At 39.4% G+C, this 20,529-nt stretch overlaps 1 protein-coding gene across 7 annotated transcripts in view; it reads left to right on the top strand.

Moving 5' to 3' along the window:
• Nucleotides 1–20,529, top strand: part of MAPKAP1 (MAPK associated protein 1) — a 208,809-nt gene that overhangs the window by 9,997 nt on the left and 178,283 nt on the right. For 3 of the 7 annotated variants that reach the window (XM_045846398.1, XM_045846399.1, XM_045846395.1), the window contains 3 exons: nt 6,201–6,264; nt 13,180–13,507; nt 15,918–16,007. The exons of 1 other annotated variant lie outside the window; for it this stretch is intronic. In XM_045846398.1, coding sequence (XP_045702354.1) covers nt 13,249–13,507; nt 15,918–16,007 — 349 coding nt within the window. In that variant the 5' untranslated portion in view covers nt 6,201–6,264; nt 13,180–13,248. The remainder of the gene's footprint in view (nt 1–6,200; nt 6,265–13,179; nt 13,508–15,917; nt 16,008–20,529) is intronic. 3 more of the 7 variants (XM_045846402.1, XM_045846400.1, XM_045846396.1) reach the window with 2 other exon arrangements.

The following is a 20,529-nucleotide window of genomic DNA, read 5'->3' as shown; positions in this document are numbered from 1 at the left end:
TTAATTGGAAAATACTAATATTTGAGTGTCACTTTAGGGCCCTGCACTGCGACAGCAGAGTTGTGAGATATGTGATGTCTTACTGAGGTCCAGAGAAGTTGTGACTCCAAATTTTCTCAGCTACTGTGTGGTAGAATTGGGAGCACTCCAAGATCTCCAAAGCTTCTGTGTTTTCTTTCATGCCGCATTGCCTTTCTTGTTTTACCCCTTCTGTTTGTTTATTCCAAAGTAGAATTGAACAGGAGAATTACTTCCCAAGGACGGGTTGCTCAGTGGGTTACTGATAGAGGGGTGTTAACTCTGGCTTCCTACGCCCCACTCTGGCGTTTCGGTGGGAGAAGCCTCTCCCGGGCAGGAGTGTCTGCCTCAGCAGAGTCAGCAGATCCTCTGGGATTACCTGCTCTAGGATTGAATCTCCTGCACTAGATTAGCGACCTTCACACAGGTGGGTCACTAACCTTATACAAAAATTCTCTTCCCCGGGGGAAAAGACTTGGACACTCCCATTTTTGAATGAGGAATTTGACATCTCTGTGATGTAATCAACTTGTATTATAAATTGCTTATAAATTTTTGTGGTTACTGTTGCTAATACTGTTCGGTTAAGCAGTTTGCCTGTGTCCTCGTGTTGGAATCACCTACACTAGGAGAAATCGGGGGTGCAGCGTGTATTCTAGCCTTCCTGTGTTTCTACCCCCCCCTTTTCAAAGTTGAGATAGAATTCATGTACCACGACGTTCACCATTTTAGAGCGTATAATTTAATGGTTTTTAGTGTATCAGCACTGTTGAAGACCAAAACATTTTTATTACCCCCAAGAGAACTCTCATACCCACTAGCAGTCACTCCTAGTCTTCCCTCCCCCAGCTCTTGGCAACCATTAATCTACTTTCTGTCTCTACGGATTTACTTATTCTGAACCTTTCATATAAATGGAACTACACAATATGTGGCCTTTTGTGTCTGGCTCCTTTTACTTAGCATATGTTTTCAAGGTTCATCCATGTTGTAGCATGTAGCACTTCACTCTTTTTTACTGCCGAATAGCATTCCATTGTATGGAAATACCACATTTTGGTTATCACAGTCATCAGTTGGTGGAGATTTGGGCTGTCTCCACCCTTTGGCAATTATGAATATTGCTGTGAACCTTCCTGTGCAAGTTTTGTGTGGACATGTTTTCACTTCTGTTGGGCATATACCTTGGAGTGGACTGCTGAGTTACATAGCAACTCTATTTAAAGTTTTGGGAAACTGCCAGACTGTTTTCAGAAGTGGCTGCATCATTTTACATTCCCACCAGCAGTGCGTAAAGTCTACCCCCTTCCTGCTTTCACTCTCTTCTGGCTCTGTGTTGCTCCGGTCTGAGCTGGAAGCAACCTTAGGTTCTGGGACTTCCACTGGGAAATTTTTCATTTTTTTTTTTTTCTGTTTAGCCAGGTTCATGCTACAATCACATGGGTGTTAGTGACAGGAAGTCAAAGAAGGCTTCTCGTCATTTCTTCTCAAGGACTTCACAGCCCAGGAGTTGGAGCGTCTTACTAGGAAATGGGGGGAGAGGGAAAAGCCAGTGAAGAAAGTGACTGCTTAGAAATTGGTGAAATTCCACAGAATAGATTATAACAAAGATCGACTGACTTGGTTTTCACAGCTTCTGAGGTTCGTTTTTCTCAGCCCATCCTTTAACTGCTGCTATTCCTTGGGATTTGTCCTTGTATTACTGTTCTTCCTTCCTTACCTATTCTCCCTGGGGAAGCTCATTCGCAGCCATGGCTTCACATGTCATTTACATGTTGATGTCTTCCAAATTTGCACAGACCTTTCTCCCAGGATTCAGGTTTGCAGTCCTTCGTGCGTCACATATGCTGTCGGCTCCCAGATTTGCTCAGACCTTTTGCCTGGGCTCTCAGGTTTGCGTCACGGTGGGTCTCTAGTCGGGTAATCCACAGGTGTCTCAAGCTCAGTGTATCTGAAACATAATTCCTCATTTCTGTTCTACCTCTTAGGCTTCCTACATTTCAGCCCACAGTTTCATTTGTTGGCACTATCATGCAAACCATAAACTTTCCCCATCTCCTTAACCCTCCACGTTCACTCGGTCACCAATTTCTACCAATTTTATCTCCTGAATATTTCTTAACTGTATCTTAAATCCATAGACCTATCGTTCACTGCCTTACAATTCCATCCACTCTTCCCTGAGTTAGCATAGTTCATAACCAATCTTGTGTCTCGTCCATCAGAGTAATCTGTGCACTTGCCTGCCCAGTCTCTCTGAAATGTTTATCTCAGCAGCAACTCTGAATTTCATGTAGTTTCAGTTACTGAATGCATGTTCTGTAGTTTCTTGTTTTATTGCTTGGTCTCATGTTGTCTCTTCTGCTTGGGAGAGACGAGTTTGTCTCTCTGACCCTTCTTCCAACCACCCACCTTACCATCTTTCAAGATTCATCTTAGACCAGGGAGTAACCTGAAATTGCAGATGTGTTTATTAACTTTAACTTTTGGAGTTTTAGGAATGAGTTTCTATGCATAATAGCATTAAAAGTATAGGTGGTGATAATGCCTATTCAAATTAATCAGCATGATTTGTCTTTGTAGAGGGTTTGCTGCCAAAATCTTTTTTGTTTATTTGTTTATTTGTTTATTGGGGTAAGGGAGGGAGGAAGAGAGGGAGAGAAACATCAATGTGTGGTTGCCTCTCGTGTGCCCCCTGCTGGGGACCTGGCCCACAACCTAGGCATGTGCCCTGACTGGGAACTGAACAACAGGCTAACCTTTGGTTCGTGGGCTGGCACTCAGTCCACTGAGCCACACCAACCAGAGCAAAAATCTTGATACTATTAAAATTTTCTTTTCAAAAAAAGATTTTTTGTACCTCTGTACCCTTGGAGTCTGAACCATGGCACAGTGATGTAAGTAAAACATGCAGTGGGATTCTGACCTTTGAGGGAACACAGCATGAAGCAAAACCACACAGAACTTTTTTTGGACTCTAGTGTAAACCCCCAGTCACAGTCTCCTCCGCTCCTCCTCCTCCTCACGAGTCATTGGAGTAGAATTTGAGAGCTGAAAAGGCCCCTTTTACAGTTCAACCTGCCTGTTTAATAGATGCAAAAAAAAAAATGGACTGATGTGTAAAATAGGTTTGAAGAAGTGACTTATGAAATTAGGTCTCTGGTAATTAGGGAATTGGAATTCAGGTTTCCTGAGTGGTGATTGCAGTAAACTCTGTTGCCTCCCTTAACTGATGATGTGGTTAACCTGAGAGCCAGGTAAGTGGAAGCGTAACTGTATTGAAGTCTTCTATTTGTTTAAGCAAACGTCAGAAATCAAGGAGACAATAAAAGGAAAATAAATCTTAGACTGTAGCTGGAGACCTTCTACTGAACCAGCACCATGGATAAGGAGCCTTTTTGTGGGGGGTGGAAATCATGGCGTGACCCCTTGGGAACAAGAAAGATTCATTCATCTCTTCCCATTGAACTCTTACTGGATGCCAGCCCCATTCTGCTGGAAACTGCCAGCATTGTGATGAATAAGATAGTTAGTGTCCTCAAGGGGCTTATAGTTTAGAAGAGAAAACCAGTATATCAACAGATTATTATTTTAATAGGAAACAGTGTGATTAGTTCATTCATTCATTCATTCATTCATTTCTTTAATCCCTAACGTAGCAGCCAGATAGATCCTTTTAAAATGAGAGGTCATATTACTGCTCTGCCCACAGTCCTCCCGTGATTCTCCATTTCACTTGGAGTAAAAGCAGAGTCCTTAGAATGGCCTGCAAGGCTCTACACGATTTGTTTCACTCTTCCAGACATCATCCTCTACTCCTTGCCCCATCTTGAGCAGCGCCAGGCGTGTCCTGTCTGCTTGGCAAGGCACTTTGCTCGGAAGTCCACGTGGCTTGCTCACTCACCTCCTTTAAGTGATAACTCACATGTCACCTTCTTGTAAAGCATTTCTTGACCACTTTGTTTACAATTTCAGTTGTGGGTCCACCCATCCAGCATGCCCTATTGCTGTCCCTGCATTATTTTTCCCAATAGCACTTCTGACTTGACTATACATATGTATAATATACGTCTCTATTTTGTCTGTTTCCTGCAGTAGGATGTGAACTCCATGAGGGCAGGACTTTCTGCCTGCTTTGCTTTCTGTTGCACTCTCTGCATCTGCAGCAGTGGCGCACAGTGAGCATTCAGTAAATATTGGCTAAATGAATTCATCCAGCAAATACATAGCACCTACTGCTAATAAGCTGGATTAATTATTTGGTAGAAATGGTGATGACCAAAGGACGGTGGACCACAAAGAAGAAAGCAGCTAACCTGGTTTAAGGGTGTCATTAGGGAGGTTTCTTGAAAGACAGACCATTGAGCTGGGTTTTGAAGACTGAGTAGGAGGTAGCCAGGTAAAGAAGGCTAAGTTTAAAGAAATACAACTCTTCATTTCTGTTGCTGCATAACATTATTGCGAACTTAGTGGCTTCAAATGAGACAGATTTACTCTTTTGCAGTGGGTCAGGAGTCATGGCTTCAGCTGGGTTTTCTGCTGGGGCCTCAAAGGGATGCAGTTAAGGCATCAGCTGGCTCCACCTTTATCTATAGGCTGGACTATGGAATGATCTCTTCCAAGCTTGCTCAGGTTGTTAGCAGAGGGCCCCATTTTCTTGCTACTCATTGACTGGGACCTCTTTCAGCTTCTGGAGGCCACTCTCAGGCCCTTGCCATGTATATGTAGTTCCAGAACGGGGCTGTTTGGCTTCGTCAAGGCCTGCAGGAAAATCTCTGGCTTAGAATCTCTCTCTTCAGTTGTTTGTGATATGATAGAGGCTTATATAATAGGAAGTAATTAAGGGGTGACTCTCCCAGCACCTCTGTTGGCTAGAAGCAACTCAGGTTTCACCCACACTCAGATGAAAGGTCTAAAAAAGACTGGAAAGGTTGCCAAGAGAGGGGAATTCCAGGAACCATCTTAGAATTTTGGCTATCATAGGGACTTTCAGCCTCAGGAAGGCAGTGGCCAAGTCTTTTTAAATTGTTTAAAATTGCTCAGTGTTGTATTTCCATTGCCAGGCACATAGTAAGTGCTTTATAGGTACTTATCAAATGAATGAAATTGATGAATGAATATTTGATAGATGGTTGAGTGCTATTTATGGTTTTAGCACCTACACTGGTAATTTCACATTGAGAAGCAATCTGATTTCTTTGGCATTATCATTTCTTCATTGTAGGTAAAAGTATAAACATTTTAACCTGCAATCTTAAAGGAAAGCATAAAATGATATGTTTATTATCACAAGTGTCAATCAAATGTATTATGTCAGAGAGACAGCACCCATTGGAAAAATAATTTAGGGCTACACTATACCAAACTAGCAGATTAGTTTTAACTGCCAGAAATGTTGGTAGGCATGGAGTTTTGGGGGTGGTGGGTGGTTAGGTTGTCTGAAGTTTTACAGCTATTGCTGCTAATAAACAGTATTTCAAAACACTTTGAAAATGCAGATTGTTTTAAATAGCTGTAAAATAATAGAGATTATAGTCTAACTTGTGTTTAGAACTTTATATATCGTTTGATGTTAATAATTACAATTTTTAAAGGATTTTGTTTATTCGTAGAAGGGGAGAGAAACATCAGTGTTCCAGGGGAACATCGATTGGTTGCCTCCTGTACTCCCCCAACCAGGGGCCTGGCCTGCAACCCAGGCATGCGCCCTGACTGGGAATTGAACCGGTGACCTTTCGGTTTGCTATATGATGCCCATCCCACTGAGCCATAGCAGTCAGGGCCAGTTGTTCTTCATATTTGCCATAGGAAATATCTTTTGAACAAAAATTAGGTCTGAGTTATCTATTTTATCTTCACAAAAGGAGGTATTTCTGACACTGAAGTCTGTTTTCCCGCTAGACGCTGTTGTTCACACTGGGGTTGTGAGAATCCCTGTCTGTGCCAGGAGGTGTTAGAAGCCACAAGGTCAGCATGGCACATCTTCTTGGAGTATAATCTTAGTGATATGTACAGAACCAAAACATTTTTTTCTATTAAAACAAATACAGGTATAGTATATTATAGGGCAGGATGCAAATATGAATGAATTCTAAAATAAGTTTCTTACAGCACGATGCTTTAGTTGGCTTCCCTGGGGTTCTGTGTACCTTAATTCATGGCCACTCTCCTCTGCCCTTCAGGTGTGGACAAGTCTGAGAGGCACTGTACCGTACCAGGCTCCCTTTCACTGGATCTTGGCGGATGGTAAGATTCAGAGACATTTTAGGTGGAGGTTAGTGGTACAAGAAAAGAAAAATGAAGGACCAGTGTCCCTTTGTCAAAGGGGATATTTGTTAGGACAGAAGACCTACTCTGGTAGGTTGATGGGGGTCTGGCTGGTCCCCATGCCCTTAGTCACTCTTTGGGAAGCCTCGGCAAGAAAGCCCGAATGACCCCTGAGCCTCTCCATGCAGTCTTCCATCCCAGGCTTCTTCCCATGATTCAGATATTTGCCAAAGGCAGCAGCAGGAGCTGTAAGGTCTCTTGTGGCCAAGGTTTGGAAGTCCCACAACATTTCTTCCACTACATCCTGTTACTCGAAGCAAATCACAGTGTGAGCCCAGACTGTAGCTGTGGGGAAACAGACTCCACCTCTTCTCCTGGTGTGGTCTAACGCATTATCCCATTATCCCATTATCCGTTGTGCCGCTGGCCCTGTACTAGGCCCCACCTCCTCTTGGTGGGAGGAGCTGCAAAGACTGGCCTTCAAAAATCCACCATGTGACCTCAAGCAAGTTACTTAATCCCTTTATTTTTCATCTATAAAATGGGGGTAATATTAATGCCTGTACCCTGTGGTGATTGTAAGGATGAAGTATGTTGATGTGTGAGAAGTACAGCTGACAGTAGGAGCTCAGTCAACGTCCCCCGTTACTGTTTCCTTTGTGATTCTGTCTAAGGAAAGCATAGCCATCCGAAAATGGGACTGTTTTCCTGAAGCCTTCTGTGATTTTCTTGTCTCTCGGAAAACATATTGTCTCTGTGTCTCATTTGGCGGGCAGTGTGTGTCGCCCTGTGTTCCTGTTACGTCAGTGGAGGACACAGCGTATCTACAGACGCTGGGAGCCTCTGGAGGGTGCAGAGCAGGGTTCACCCAGTTCTTCCTAGGGTGCCCAGTGCCTCGCTCTCGGTGACGTTTAGTGAAGGAATCCCATTATATTCCAAAGAAGACGCAGACATTGCTTCTCTATTATTTTGATTTAGTCTAGCAAGTGCCTTTAGTCAAACTGTATAGAAACAAAAATATGAAAGGAAAATTTAAACTCCAGATATAGGATATCACTATTTGCTGTTTAATGAAATTAGGCATATTCACATGAAAGAGATTTTAATTCCTCGAGGAGGGAAAAAAAGGCGTAATTTTTGCTGGTCTAAAAAGATGGAGATTTAATTTAGAGTTAAACTGGAGAGAGTTAGAAAAATAGATTTAAAAGCAATAAAGTGCATTTTATTTTAATGGTCATTTCAATTATTTTCAAATTCCAGGAGATATGAATTCTGAACTTTAACTGGATCAAATAATGTTGAAATCATAGTTAAAAACAGGGTCTTTTCATTTTCATAAATGAAGGGTTTGTGTATAATTAAAAGGCTTTTGATTTTCTAACTTGTGATCATTACTTGTTGTGCAAAATAAATGTAGAGTCTTAATAACACTCTTAAGGAATCCTGTATAGGAATCACATTTAACTTGCTTAATGCTAACGGCATGAAGTCGGGGTACAGGGTGGAAAGGTAAAAAAAAGGAAACCTACATCTGCTGTTACATGTTGTTAACTCCCTCAGCAGACGTTAAATCATTTCAAGTACAATAATAGTGTAGGAGGTAAATTAACTAACCATTAACAGTATTATAAATACACAATTAACATGCCAACATTTGTATGACACATTGACAGGACAGCAGTAATTTCTGATTGGGAATTTGCAGACCTTTGAGAAGCCTCGGGCTGTTGCTTATTCAGACAGGTTTTCACAGATTGCAGGTGAGGGGCCCCGAAGTCTCTCTGGCAGAGAAAAGTGAGTATGTGGAGTGTTTTGAAAGTTCAGGAAGGGGAATTTCCTTTTAACCATTGGCTGAACTTGAGCATTTTAAGTCATGTTGCTGCCTAGTTCAGGTCCTTAGGGAATGTACAGGTATAGGGAGGGCTTATTTATGGTGGGGGCCATTTAAAGAAACAGGTATGGACTTTGTAGCTGAAGTTGCATAAATCTCTAGGGATTTTCAAAAAGTATTTAGACCTAACTAAGAATTTTGTTAGACCCAACAGCTCAACAAATATATGATCTCTGAAGTTCCTTTCATGTGCAAGCGCTGTGACTTTTATATTTGAGCAACCATTACATGTGCTGTTTACTTCTTGGCGTTGTACAAATCTGGGTTGCCTCAGCAGAGGGGAGGCTAAGGGTCTAGTCTACTGCCTAACACATTTGCTGTCTTAGATCTTTCTCAAAAACCCATGGAAGAAATTTCTCACAGGCCCCAGAACTGAAAGAGCTCAAACTCGGGATTTTTAAAAATCGTGTTTATTATGACTGTTAAAATTCTTTGCTCCTCTTTGTTCTGAGAGGCTGCATGGTGGTTAAGAGCCCAAGCTCTGGGATTTGATTCTTGTTCTTATCCGTCTGGCTTTTGGCAGTTCTTAACCTGTCAGTGTTTTCATCTGTAAAATGGGGATAAAAATAGTAACTATCTTATAAGATTATTTTGAGCATTATATGCATTAATCCATGTAAAAAAGGAAAGAACAAATGTAGCTTTTGTTATAAGGTTAGCTATAATTGCTTTTTGCTTCTGAGATTCTGGAGTCTATCTGTAGGAATGTACAAGATATTATGGCAGGTACTGGCTTATGATTCATTATGAGTTACTTCCCCTTTGGCACTTTTCTTATCTACTCTTTTACTGTGTTGTGCCCTATGTTTTTGCATAAGCTATTACAAATAAAGTTTGGAGGGTGTATGTGAATAAAGTTATTATTGAAAATATATTTGTATTGAGACTTGATGCCCATTAAAACCTGACAATTTCCTCCCCCATTTTGGCCATTGCCACATTACCATAGGCAAGTTACATGACCATTAATGAACACAAATGGTCCTATCAAGTGGTAATACCACTCAAATTGTACCTGGAGCCATGCTTAGCGCATAGTAGGAACTTAATACATATTTGTGGAATGAATGAATGAAGTATAAAAGGAGACCTACCCAGTGCATTAAAAATGGTCATGCCGTTTGGGGACATCTCTTACCATCCTCCTACCCTGTATCATGTCCCCATTGCTTCCATTTTTGGTAAAACAAGTCTATATGTTTTGAGGAACCAGAAGTTAAAAAGTGGGAGAACCTGTGAAAGGTAGGACATCTTAGGGGAGCAGACCGCCTGGAGCCTGAAAGTATCACTAATCCCATAGCCCAGAGGCATAGAAAAAGGACCAGCTCTCCCAGGATCAGAGCTTGGTACCAGCCAGGAAAGTCATTCAAGGCCTGAAGAAATAGCGTTTATAACAGTGTATAGAGTAGCATTTCTAAGAGATGGTCTTGGTAACTATTTTATATCAGTTTATTTTGGTTTTCATAGAGGAAAAAATGTTTAGGAATCAAACAAGTTTGGGATTTGGAGTATGTTGTGTTACTAGATTCCCTACTTTTGCAGCTCCACAATATACATTAATAATTTAGAAACTTTGAAAAAGTGCTATGAACAGCAAGAAGAAAACATTTAATTTTGTTTAATCCAGCATTTCATAGACCTTTTTAAAAATATATAAAAACTGCCCTAGCTGGTGGCTCAGTTCTTGGAGTTTTGTTCCATATACCAAAAGGTTGCAGGTTCAATTTCCAGTCAGGGCTCCCACCTAGGTTACAGGTTCAATCCCTAGTCAGGGTGCATATGGGAGATAAGCTATCAGTGTTGTTGGTTTTTGTTTTTTTTTTTAAGATTTTATTTATTTATTTCTAGAAACAGGGGAAGGGAGGGAGAGAAACATCAATGTGTGGTTGCCTCTCGAGTGCCCCCTACTGGGGACCTTGGCCCGAAACCCAGGTATGTGCCTTGACTGGGAATTGAACCAGCGACCTTTTGGTTCACTGGCCAGCACTCAGTCCACTGAGCCACACCAGCCATGATGTGATCGGTGTTTCTATCTCACATCAATGTTTCTTTCTCTTCCCACACCCTTCCTCTCTCTCTAAAATCAATAAAGATATCTTCTGGTAAGGATTAAAAAAACAAAAAAATTAAAAAATGTATATATAACAAAATTTACCATTTTAACCATTTTAAGTGTACAGTTCAGTGGCATTAAGTACATTCACTTCGTTGTCCAGCCATCACCTCATCTGTCTAGAGAACTTTTCCATCTTCCCAAATTGACCTCTGAGAAGTCCCATTTTTCTGAACCTCTGCATCATTAGATTTTAAGCATCTTTAATTTTTGCACAACTGATCAGAGAAAATAACTTGTTTTTATCTTTGTCTTTGCAATTAAATATACTTTCAGGTGATAATTTGCTGCTCCTAAAGTGATTTAAAACACATTCTTTGGTTTTGAAAAGTAGTGTTGGAAAAGTGTTCCAAGGTGACAGTTTTGAAGGGCACAATGAAGAGAAGAAGCTCTTGATCTGTGTGAATGGAAAAAGGGCAACCTTTCTTTATAATCAAACCTACATATGACGTGCTCATATATGTCTAATCTGTACAAGAGAATTCTATAGTCCGTGGAAGTCAGGCAGCAACATTTCTTGAACTCCCGACATGCGTAAAATCCTTTGCTGCCAGAGGAATGTGGTATTATAGCCCCTGTTGTTGTTGTGGGACTTACAGTCTGAATCCTCAAGTACATGTCATAGGAGGTGCGAAGCACGTTTCCCCGGCAGTCCTGTGGGGAGTTCCCTATCTGAGCTGGTATTGAATGCCTATTTCTTGAGTGAATCGTACAGATTCCTTCCTGTATGAAGTCATACTGTATTAATAGAGAAGATATCTGCTCGTGATTGGGTGTTTTAAGGGCTCCGTTCTGTAAGGATAAAGTTAGGGAGTTGGTGTGTGCCTGCCCGTAACTCCTTCCTTCATAAGAGGAGATGGAGCGAATCCATTTTTCTTGAAAAGATCCTGTTCCGTGTACTTCAGTATACTTTTGTTGCTTTGCCCTTGGCCTTTTTAGTGCCAGAACACCCACTGAATGTGTTGGTTCCTCACTGAAGCACTTGTTTTTTGCAGGACAGAACTATTCAGTATGAAGTTGAAAGTACCTGCCCCTCTTGCTGGCATCCGGTTGCCTTCCTTTTATGGGGAAGACTCTTATCAGGGTTGCTACGAGGATGTTGGCAGCGCTGGCAATCCGTGATCCTGTGGTTCTGTTACAAAACAAATTCTCTCCCTTATAAGTAATTCTGTGGTTGTATACATCTTTTTGTGGTTATATTAGAAGTTTTTATTTTCTTACGTGAAATTTAAATGCTCCCCTTTCAATCTGTAATGTATTTTTGATTAATACAATGATGGGCTGACATTAACATTCCTGAGGCCGAGTGCCTCAGAAACTTGACACTTAGAAGACTCCGCTATGCTCAGAGATACACTGTGCCTGTGGGAGGGTATCCGCTTTTGGATTCAGGGAACCCTTACTAGCCTTGGCATTCCCCACTAACCTCAGTGTAAAATAAGTACTGAGTGAATATATTTAAAGGAAAAAAAAAACTAAGATTAATGTAATTCAGGTAATCTCCATATTTTTATTTCAAGATCCATCAAGTGATATCAATAGAATATGTTATCAATAGAATATGTTATCAGACAAAATATTTTAAAACCTGAATAAGCTATAGTGATTTCTTACCTAGATTTTCCCCATGTTCCATTTCTAGAAGAAACAAATGACAAGGAAATCTGGTGTTACAGATCTTTCTAGAAATAAATTCTAGGACTGTTTGAGGGCGCACGTTCGATCCAGCGTTCACGTCCTTGCACTTCATGAGGATTGTAGAGAAGCAGGGAGGTGACTCAGGTGACCTGCAGTGTCCTCTGTCACGAAGGAAGCACATGCTCATTTTACCCTCTGTGAACTTACTAAAGAAGGGCAAATTCTTGATTTTTTTTTTTTTTAGGATCACTTTGAACAAAAATTGAAAGCTAAAATTGGTGATGATATTTTTGCCACCATCATTAATAGCAGCTACTGTTTAGTTACGTGCCAGGTACTCTTTTGAGCGCTTCATTTCCACTGCCTGAGTGAGACTTTCAGTTTACAAATGAGGGAGGAGGCAGGCCCAAAGAGGTTAATGCTGTTTTCACCAAGGCCATGTAGCTAGCAAGGAAGGGTGTCAGGATTTGAACCTGGTTTTGCCTGTAGGGCCTTAGGTTCTTAACCACTATTTTGTAATATTTTCTTTGTTGAGTATTGTCATTGAACTGAGGAGGTACCATCTTGTCCCCAGAATAAACAGCACTGCAGTTTTAACAGGATTCTAGAAGCAGTTCTTATAATTAGGTTTCTAAAATAAGAAATTAATCTGGTAACAGACAATTTTGATTAATAAGTTTTATTTTTAAAGCACAGTAAATCAGAAGAAAGAAACATATATTTATGGAACGAAATTACTTTGGTGGTACAGTTTTGTAAAATTTCCAGCAACTCAGAAAGCATTGTCTGTGCTGTTTTAGATACTTCACAACTGTATGATGGGGGTAGGGGTTGTGAACAGAAGAAATATAATTTCATACTTTAGCACATCATTTGAGGAAAGTACAGCATGTTCCTCTGTCACTTTATAAAGTAATGAGAAGACTGCATGGAATAAAGAGAGAAAGAAAGGAAAATTTATTGTGTTAACAGTAGTTCTATGTTTCGAGTGGACTAAGGAGTTACTATTATTTGTTTTGCAAGAGAGCAAGCCACCTCCTCTTGATAGGTAGAATACTCATTGACTAGAGCCTTATCCCCTAGTGCTTACAAGGATTTCCTTTCAGCTTAGACTTAATCCTTTTAAGCTCCTAGATACAGGGATAAATGTTGATTTTCAAGGTAGCATTTTACCACTCTGAATTTGTTTGTGAAATGATTCAGTCATTTTCTGCCTTATTCTTAAATATTGCTGTGTACATCATGTTTCTAGGTAGGTGAGCCCTCGAAACAATATGAAGAGGAGAAAATAGCCTTTTAAGGAAATTGGCCCACAGAAAGGATGGCCTTCTTGGACAATCCAACTATCATTCTAGCTCATATTCGACAGTCCCACGTGACCAGTGATGACACAGGAATGTGTGAGATGGTTCTCATTGATCATGATGTTGACCTAGAGAAGATTCATCCTCCTTCAATGCCTGGAGACAGTGGGTCAGAAATTCAGGGAAGCAATGGTGAGACTCAGGGCTATGTATATGCCCAGTCAGTCGATATTACCTCAAGCTGGGACTTTGGTATTAGAAGACGCTCAAATACAGGTAATAAACATTTCCTTTTAGTCGTGTCTTCCGAGCTTTAAATCAGTGAACAGTCTTACAGAACAATGCATTACGTTGGACCAGGTTCAGTCTCTGTATAAACACCAAGAGTGAGTCTAAGCAAGATCCCATCTCCACGACTGTGAAAGGAGAGAGCCTGGAATGATGCTCTTAGAAAGACCCAGAAGAGGAGCAAGAAAGTAGGGAGAAGAAGGCTAGTGAAAAAGTTGACTAGGAGGGGCACGTTGGATGTTCTGCTCTAAAAAGTCTGTAGAAAGGGACATGGATTTGAGTGTCTTCAACAGAGCAGCGTCGGTCCCAGTAGGTAACTGCCTGGAGGCAGGTCTCAGGTTGGCACAGTACAGAACCTTTCACACGGGCAGCTGACCCGCAGAGCAGAGGCCGGACGCTGCCTGAGACCGTTCTTGCCCCTGGAGGGATTGCTGGGTGGGGGACTAGAGGGAGACAGCTGAGTATTTATTAGGGCTGTTTTTAATAGGAATCACTACACTGGGTGTGAGATTAGAAGAGGTGCTCCTGTTTTCGATACATTTCCTTTATTTTCTTAAGTTGATCTCTGCACTTTGATCTTTGTGGCATGAAAGTGCTCAGCTATGGGGGGGTATATATATATATATATATATATATATACATACTTAGTCATCAGCTTTTCAAGGCTTATCATGGTCCATTTTCCAGTTTATATTTTTTTGAAACCATTTCAAGGGAGATGTGATGGACCAAGGTTTTTACTTAGGTAAGTTATTTAGAATATGTAAGGTAGTTCTGCTATGACAGGGTATTCTAAGAGATTTTTGAGAGGGGCAGGGGTCACCAGAAAATATCTAATCAGTAGCAGTAGCCTGATAACTCCTAGGAAATGTAGTAGAACATGGAAAATATTTACATGTTTACTCTCATGTTCCAGATGTAAAGTATACTTGACGGAGCCTGCAGGTAGAGCAGAATACAATTTACAGGGACAGGCACATTAAGGTTTTTGTTCAGAATTCAGCATTCTGTGACATCCACAAAGAATAGTTTGTTCTCATGATGAAAATAATTAATAGCATTTTTCTAGTATCTAAAGGAACTTTTATCAAAATAGGATTTGAGTGAAGGTTTGAATATAATTTAGAACCATTGATTCTCAGTCCTCTAGTTGAAACTGACTTCCTTGTAGGTTATTGAGATGATATCTTATATGACAGGTTGAATGGATTTCAGTAGGAGAATGCTGCTCAATTGAGAGCTTCATGATTATATTACTTTGGCTTTACCCTTCACATTTATTATTAGCAATTGAATGGAGGAGGATTTGGTTAGATATAGTGACATTGTCAGAATGCTTTTGCCAGCATAGTTTAAATTTCTGGCAAGATAAGTTTGTATTTCCCTACCACGGTGCTAAGGCAGAAGTGTACGATTTCCTACCTTGAAAGAGAAATTTACTTATTTTATTTATTTTTTGTTAGCATGTGCCAAGATAGGAAGTGCAAGAGGAGACTAATTTCAGGTGATGGCATTAATCGTGACTTTCGTTGTCATCGTGGTCTCCTTATGCAGCAATTGTTAATGTATCTGGACAATATTTATTTAAAAGATGGTTCACCTGATTTTTCAAGGTTTGTCAGCCTGTGGTAATCACAAATGCATAATTTTAGGTGCTACTTTGTTATTGTTGTTGGAATTTCTTAAGATAACACTTAGATGCTAATAATTAATTAAGATTGTGGGGTATCCTGTGACCAAGGAATTTACTTTTTAATACTTTCAGCATATCTTAAAATTTTGTATAAGAAAAATTGTTCTTTTTAAGATTTGACTAATGTTACAAAGATACAAATCATTTATTTTACTACCTATAAACTGTTTCAGCCCACTGAAGAAAAGCTATGCTAATTTATATAGCTTTGACATTTTATAATTTTCATGATTTTTAGATAAAGGATTTTATATTTAAAACTTTAATAGTCTAGTCTGAGTTCATTTATCTTTAATTTTTGAAACGGGTAGAGTAATTCATAACAGTAATTTTATTCCTGTAATGTAATATTCACTTCAGTTCATTTGTGCATTAAAATTCCTTTAAGACCGTTATTAATGATTTATATAATGAAATGTCATATTAATCACAGAAGTTTTCACATTTTATTATTCTCTTCCATGTTAATACTATCTTTATGATCTCTATTAATGTTTTATATCCTCTAATTTCAATTATAAATCAAGAATATTTTCATGTTTTTGTTGGTATTTGCTTTTCAGGGGTGCCACCTTTAAAATTTTATGACTTTTCCCCTACATATGAAATATAAAACATCTTTATTCATATGAAGGTAGTTAATTATGTCTTTGTTTATAGTAAACTTTCATTGACAAACTTATAGTTATAATATTTCTTTTCAAGCTCAAAGATTAGAACGACTTCGAAAAGAGAGACAAAACCAGATCAAATGCAAAAATATTCAGTGGAAAGAAAGAAATTCTAAGCAATCAGGTAAATGGAAATAATTTTAATTGTTAACTTGAGATTTATATATTTAGTGTGTATTATTGTATAAGAGCTTTTATTTTTAAATCATTCTTTTAAACCCTCTGGGCAGGTACCTTTTGTGTTTTGAACTTTGAACTTTTTCACTTGGGTGCCTTGGTCTTCTGAAGCTGGGTGTTCTTTGGGTCTTAGCTTTTTGGCCACTCTTTATTCTGGGTCACAGGAATTGACGGGTGCAGGGCAGGCACATTTTGTACAAACTGTTGTGCCAGTACCTTGTTCTTATAGCCAAGGAGTACCTTTGACTTGGGTGGGCCTCTGGGCTATAGATTCCTCCTGGCAGTTCCAGCCTAGACTTGACCTTGCCTTCTGAGTGGCCCCAGCAACCATCTTTTTTGCATATTTCTAGTTCTCTTCCTTTACCCTAAAACCATTATGTTGCTGATATCATTAGCATTTGCAATATATGTTCATATGATAAATATATTAAGAAAAATACATATTAATATATATTTTCAAAGCTTCAATCTCAGTAAGAAGGGAAGACTTTAGAAAAATTCAAAATAAAGTGCTGTTAAAATATTTTCCAATGTTTATATTATGTTTCCTACACTTTCTCTTTTTTCCTTCTTTCAAAGAAATGTCTGCAGTCCGTCTTCTGTATTTTCCAGCACCGCCCAGTGCTACCCTGGCATTTAATAGATATCTAATAAATTTTTGTTGACTGACTCCATTGCTACATAGTATTATCAAACTAACAATATTAATGATTATTACATTAACATCAACACCTATCTAGTGCTGTTCTAAGCACTTTACATGCATTACCTCTAATGCACCAATCTTATAAGGCGTGCATATCGCTGATTAGGTGAGACAGATGACACCAAGGCTCAAAGAGATTAAGCTTGCTAAAGTTACAGGGCTAGGAAGTGGTAGTGCAGTATAGAGCCATGTTTTGTGTCTAGCACTGTCTGCATCTAAAGGCCAATCTCTTTCTGCTCAACTGTGCTATATTAAGTGGTTATTGCTTTCTCCTATGATGCTTGCAACCTGAGTGCTTAGTGGGTCTGATTTTCTTAATGGTCGCTTCAAAATCATGAGTAAGTTAGAAGCTACAATCCCACTTCTCCTTTTTACATCTAATTTCTTTGACTTCCTATATATTCTTCTTCTTTTTTTTTGGAAAATTAGTTTATTTATGCATTCATTGCTTAATTCTTGTGTGTACCCTGAACAGGGGATCGAACAAACCTGCAACCTTGCCATGTCAGGATGACACTCTGCCCACCTGAGCTACTGGCCAGGACTGTATTCTTCTGGATGCATTAGAAATCTCTCTAGGCTGGTCTTTTTTTTTTAATCCTCGCCTGAGGATATTTCTTCATTGCTTCTAGAGAAAAAGGAAAGGAGGGAGAGACAGACAGACAGGCAGACATCAGTGTGAGAGAGAAACATTCATCGGTTGAAGGCAACGGATACATAGGAGATCAAACCCACAACACAGGCATTGCCTTGACCAGGGATTGAATGGGACAACGCTCCAACCAACTGAACTACACCAGCCAGGGCCTGTTCTTTTTTGTTGAACCAGCTAATACTTCTCTCTGTTGTATTTAGCACAGACTGCAAAACCTTTATATGATGTATATTATTCACTTTTTTACATGTTAATGATTTTCCTATTAATCTCTTTAATGAACAGTCAGGTTATTTAAGCCGTCTCTCCAGCTTCCCTTCGTTTTGTCGTCTTCACTTCCTTATCTTAAAAAATTATCAGTAAATAATAGGATGGATAGAATGCCTCAAATGTTAATCCCTTTTAAAATGTGAGAAATAAGTTCAACTTAAATTTTGATACATCCAATAATGTAATAATTACATACATATAATAAATTTTGATATATCTCCCATTCACCCCTTAAAGTTTAATCTACTTTAACAATGTTTAGTGTTTTACAGAATACATTGGAGAAATAAATAGTCCCCTTTTATTTTCATTTGTTAACTACATTATCCATTATATATGAATACCTCTCTCTCCCTCAGTTTTCTTTCCTCTTATTTTTGCCTCTCACAGATTTCAATAATCGATCCCGTGATCTTATTTCTGGAAAAGCTCCTAATCTGCCTGTTCATGCTTTGAAATGTTGACCTTGATTCTTGCCAGACCAGTAGCCTACCTGGTGGTTACTCCTGACATTTAGAGTGAACCTCATCAGTGCACAAGAGAATGTCTTTGACTTCTCTGTGAAGCTGGGTTCCATCATGACCACAGCTGGGCATTCTGGGTATCCGGAAACGCGCTAGAGAAGTGGAGCCAGCTGCCCCCTGACTGTCTCCTGGGTGAACCGAGCAGCCATTCTGTTTTCATTCGTCTCTCAGACATCTCTCTCTCCTGGCAAGAAGCGTCATGGCCAAAGCCTTTCGATCTTAATTGAGAAATTTTGTTAGGTGGTTACTTATTTCTTTTTTCATTCTGTTTGCTATTTATGTTTTGTCAAAATAACTGTTTTTTTTTAATCTTTGTTTTATTTCATTCCCCACTAAAAGAATCCTCATTATGAATATGATGACCTCCATGGGAGTGTTCTTCCACAATTATTCTAATGTGCTCTGTCCTTTAAGACACAGCATAAACGCAGCCTTTTAATAGAGGAGTTGGGAGGGATCTTAGAAGCCATCTGGTCCATACCCCGAAGTTCTTTATGAACATACTGATCCATATGCCGTGAGACCTCATGATAAATGAAATACCTTAGAGTAAGATCCTTTTTAGTATTTCCATAACCGAAACAGCATGAGTAAATGTGAAGATGGTCATCAGAAGAAAGCTTGATCAGGAATAGTGTCGAATCAAGGTCCCAGTATTTTTAATTTTACTGTTTTTAAATGGTCTTGGTATATTCTTTACCAAAGTAGCTGTTACTTTTATTCATTGAGTCACTTAGCAGGTATTTTTCCGTAACGTCTGCGTGCATGGTGACTCTGCTGCTTGGCGCTTGTGGAAGACACGTGAGCCCTGTCCTCAGGAAGTCTGAAGTCTCGTTGCAAGACAAAGCTATTTACACGTGAAGTTCAGTAACAACTCAGAGCAGTGATGTGGATTATATCAATTACTTACGAATATTTCTGAAGTTTTTGTTATGTAACTTCCGTTACTGGTTTTTAAAACAACAGTTCCCAGATGCAGTGGCTGTATAAAAATCAGCACCGCATCCAAAAGTGCATGTTATAATGACATCCTGTGTAGATTTCTGGGTCCTACCTGTGGGATTCCGTAGATGGAGGTTGGAGTCCATAAATCTGTATTTTTCAGAAGCTCTCTGAGCTTAGAGGACTACTGGTATGTAACATGCCAGCCACTAAGTTTGCTTCATCTTCATGCAAACATAACAGATTAGCTGTTAATATTTCTGTATTGTAGGTGAGAAAATTGGAGCCCAGAGGCTAAGTAACTTTCCCGAATCACTTACTTAAACAAGCAGTAATTGGCAAAGCCAGAAGTCTTCTCCTGGCCAGTCTTATGTCAAAGACGCTGGTCTTCCCACCCTGCTTTATTCTCTCCCGTACTGTAGCTGGCGTGTACCCAGAAGGGGGCTGCCCGTGGAACGTCAAGTACTGAGGAGTCTTTGGTGTTCCTGGTTTCTTTTCTTCTCTGTGTGTCAGCTATGGCCAGGGTTCAGGAAAGTTACCAAAGCCTCTTTACTAGAAAAAAAAAAATCATCATAGAAAATCTGAAAACAATATAAAAATGAAAATGACCAGTTGTGTCATTCAGAGGAACTCCTATTGTTAACATTTTGATATATCCAGATTTTTACATATGTGGGTATATATTTTTAAAAAATTCTAATCATACCTCCTATGATCTTTTTAGTATTTTCTTATACATACAAATATTACATAAATGCAGTGTTTGGTGTTATCTCTGTATTGTTCCTGCACTTTTTTACTTTTTAAAAAATTTTTATTTATATATTTTTAGAGAGAGTGGAAGGGAAAAGGCAAAGAAATAGAGAAACATCAATGAGTTGCTTCTCAGTGCATAACCCAGACATGTATCTGACTGGGAATCGAACCGGCGACTGTTTGCTTTGCAGGCTGGCGCTCAATCCACTGAGCCACACCAGCCAGGGCTTTACATTTCTTATTAAGGTTATTTCAGATGTTTTGTATTTCATGTTACCCTTGTGAATAGCATCTTCTTCCCCATAACTTCCTTCCTGTTTTTATAAAGAAACCTATTTTTGTATGTGTGTTTTGTATGCAGCCACTCAGTGAACCCTTATTAGTTCTAAAATGCATTCTCATCTTCCTGGGTGCTGTAGTGTGTGCTTTCTCATAAACCTGATACTTACATTTTTAGGCTGTTGTTTTTTTCCGTTTTGAGTTTCTTGGGGACTTCCAAGTGTTTATATTGGTTAGGATTTTTCAGTTGCAAATAACAAAAGCAAGTGAAGTTGAAATTGAAGAGCAACTTGAAGTTGAGCAACTCGGGAAATACAGCTGTGCCTTACGAATGGCC

The sequence above is a fragment of the Phyllostomus hastatus genome, unplaced genomic scaffold, assembly GCF_019186645.2.
Source record: "Phyllostomus hastatus isolate PE091 unplaced genomic scaffold, TTU_PhHast_1.1 phas_contig_495, whole genome shotgun sequence".
Lineage (NCBI taxonomy): Eukaryota > Metazoa > Chordata > Mammalia > Chiroptera > Phyllostomidae > Phyllostomus > Phyllostomus hastatus.
Note: the sequence above shows the minus strand (reverse complement) of the source record. Positions and strands in the feature narration are given on the sequence as shown.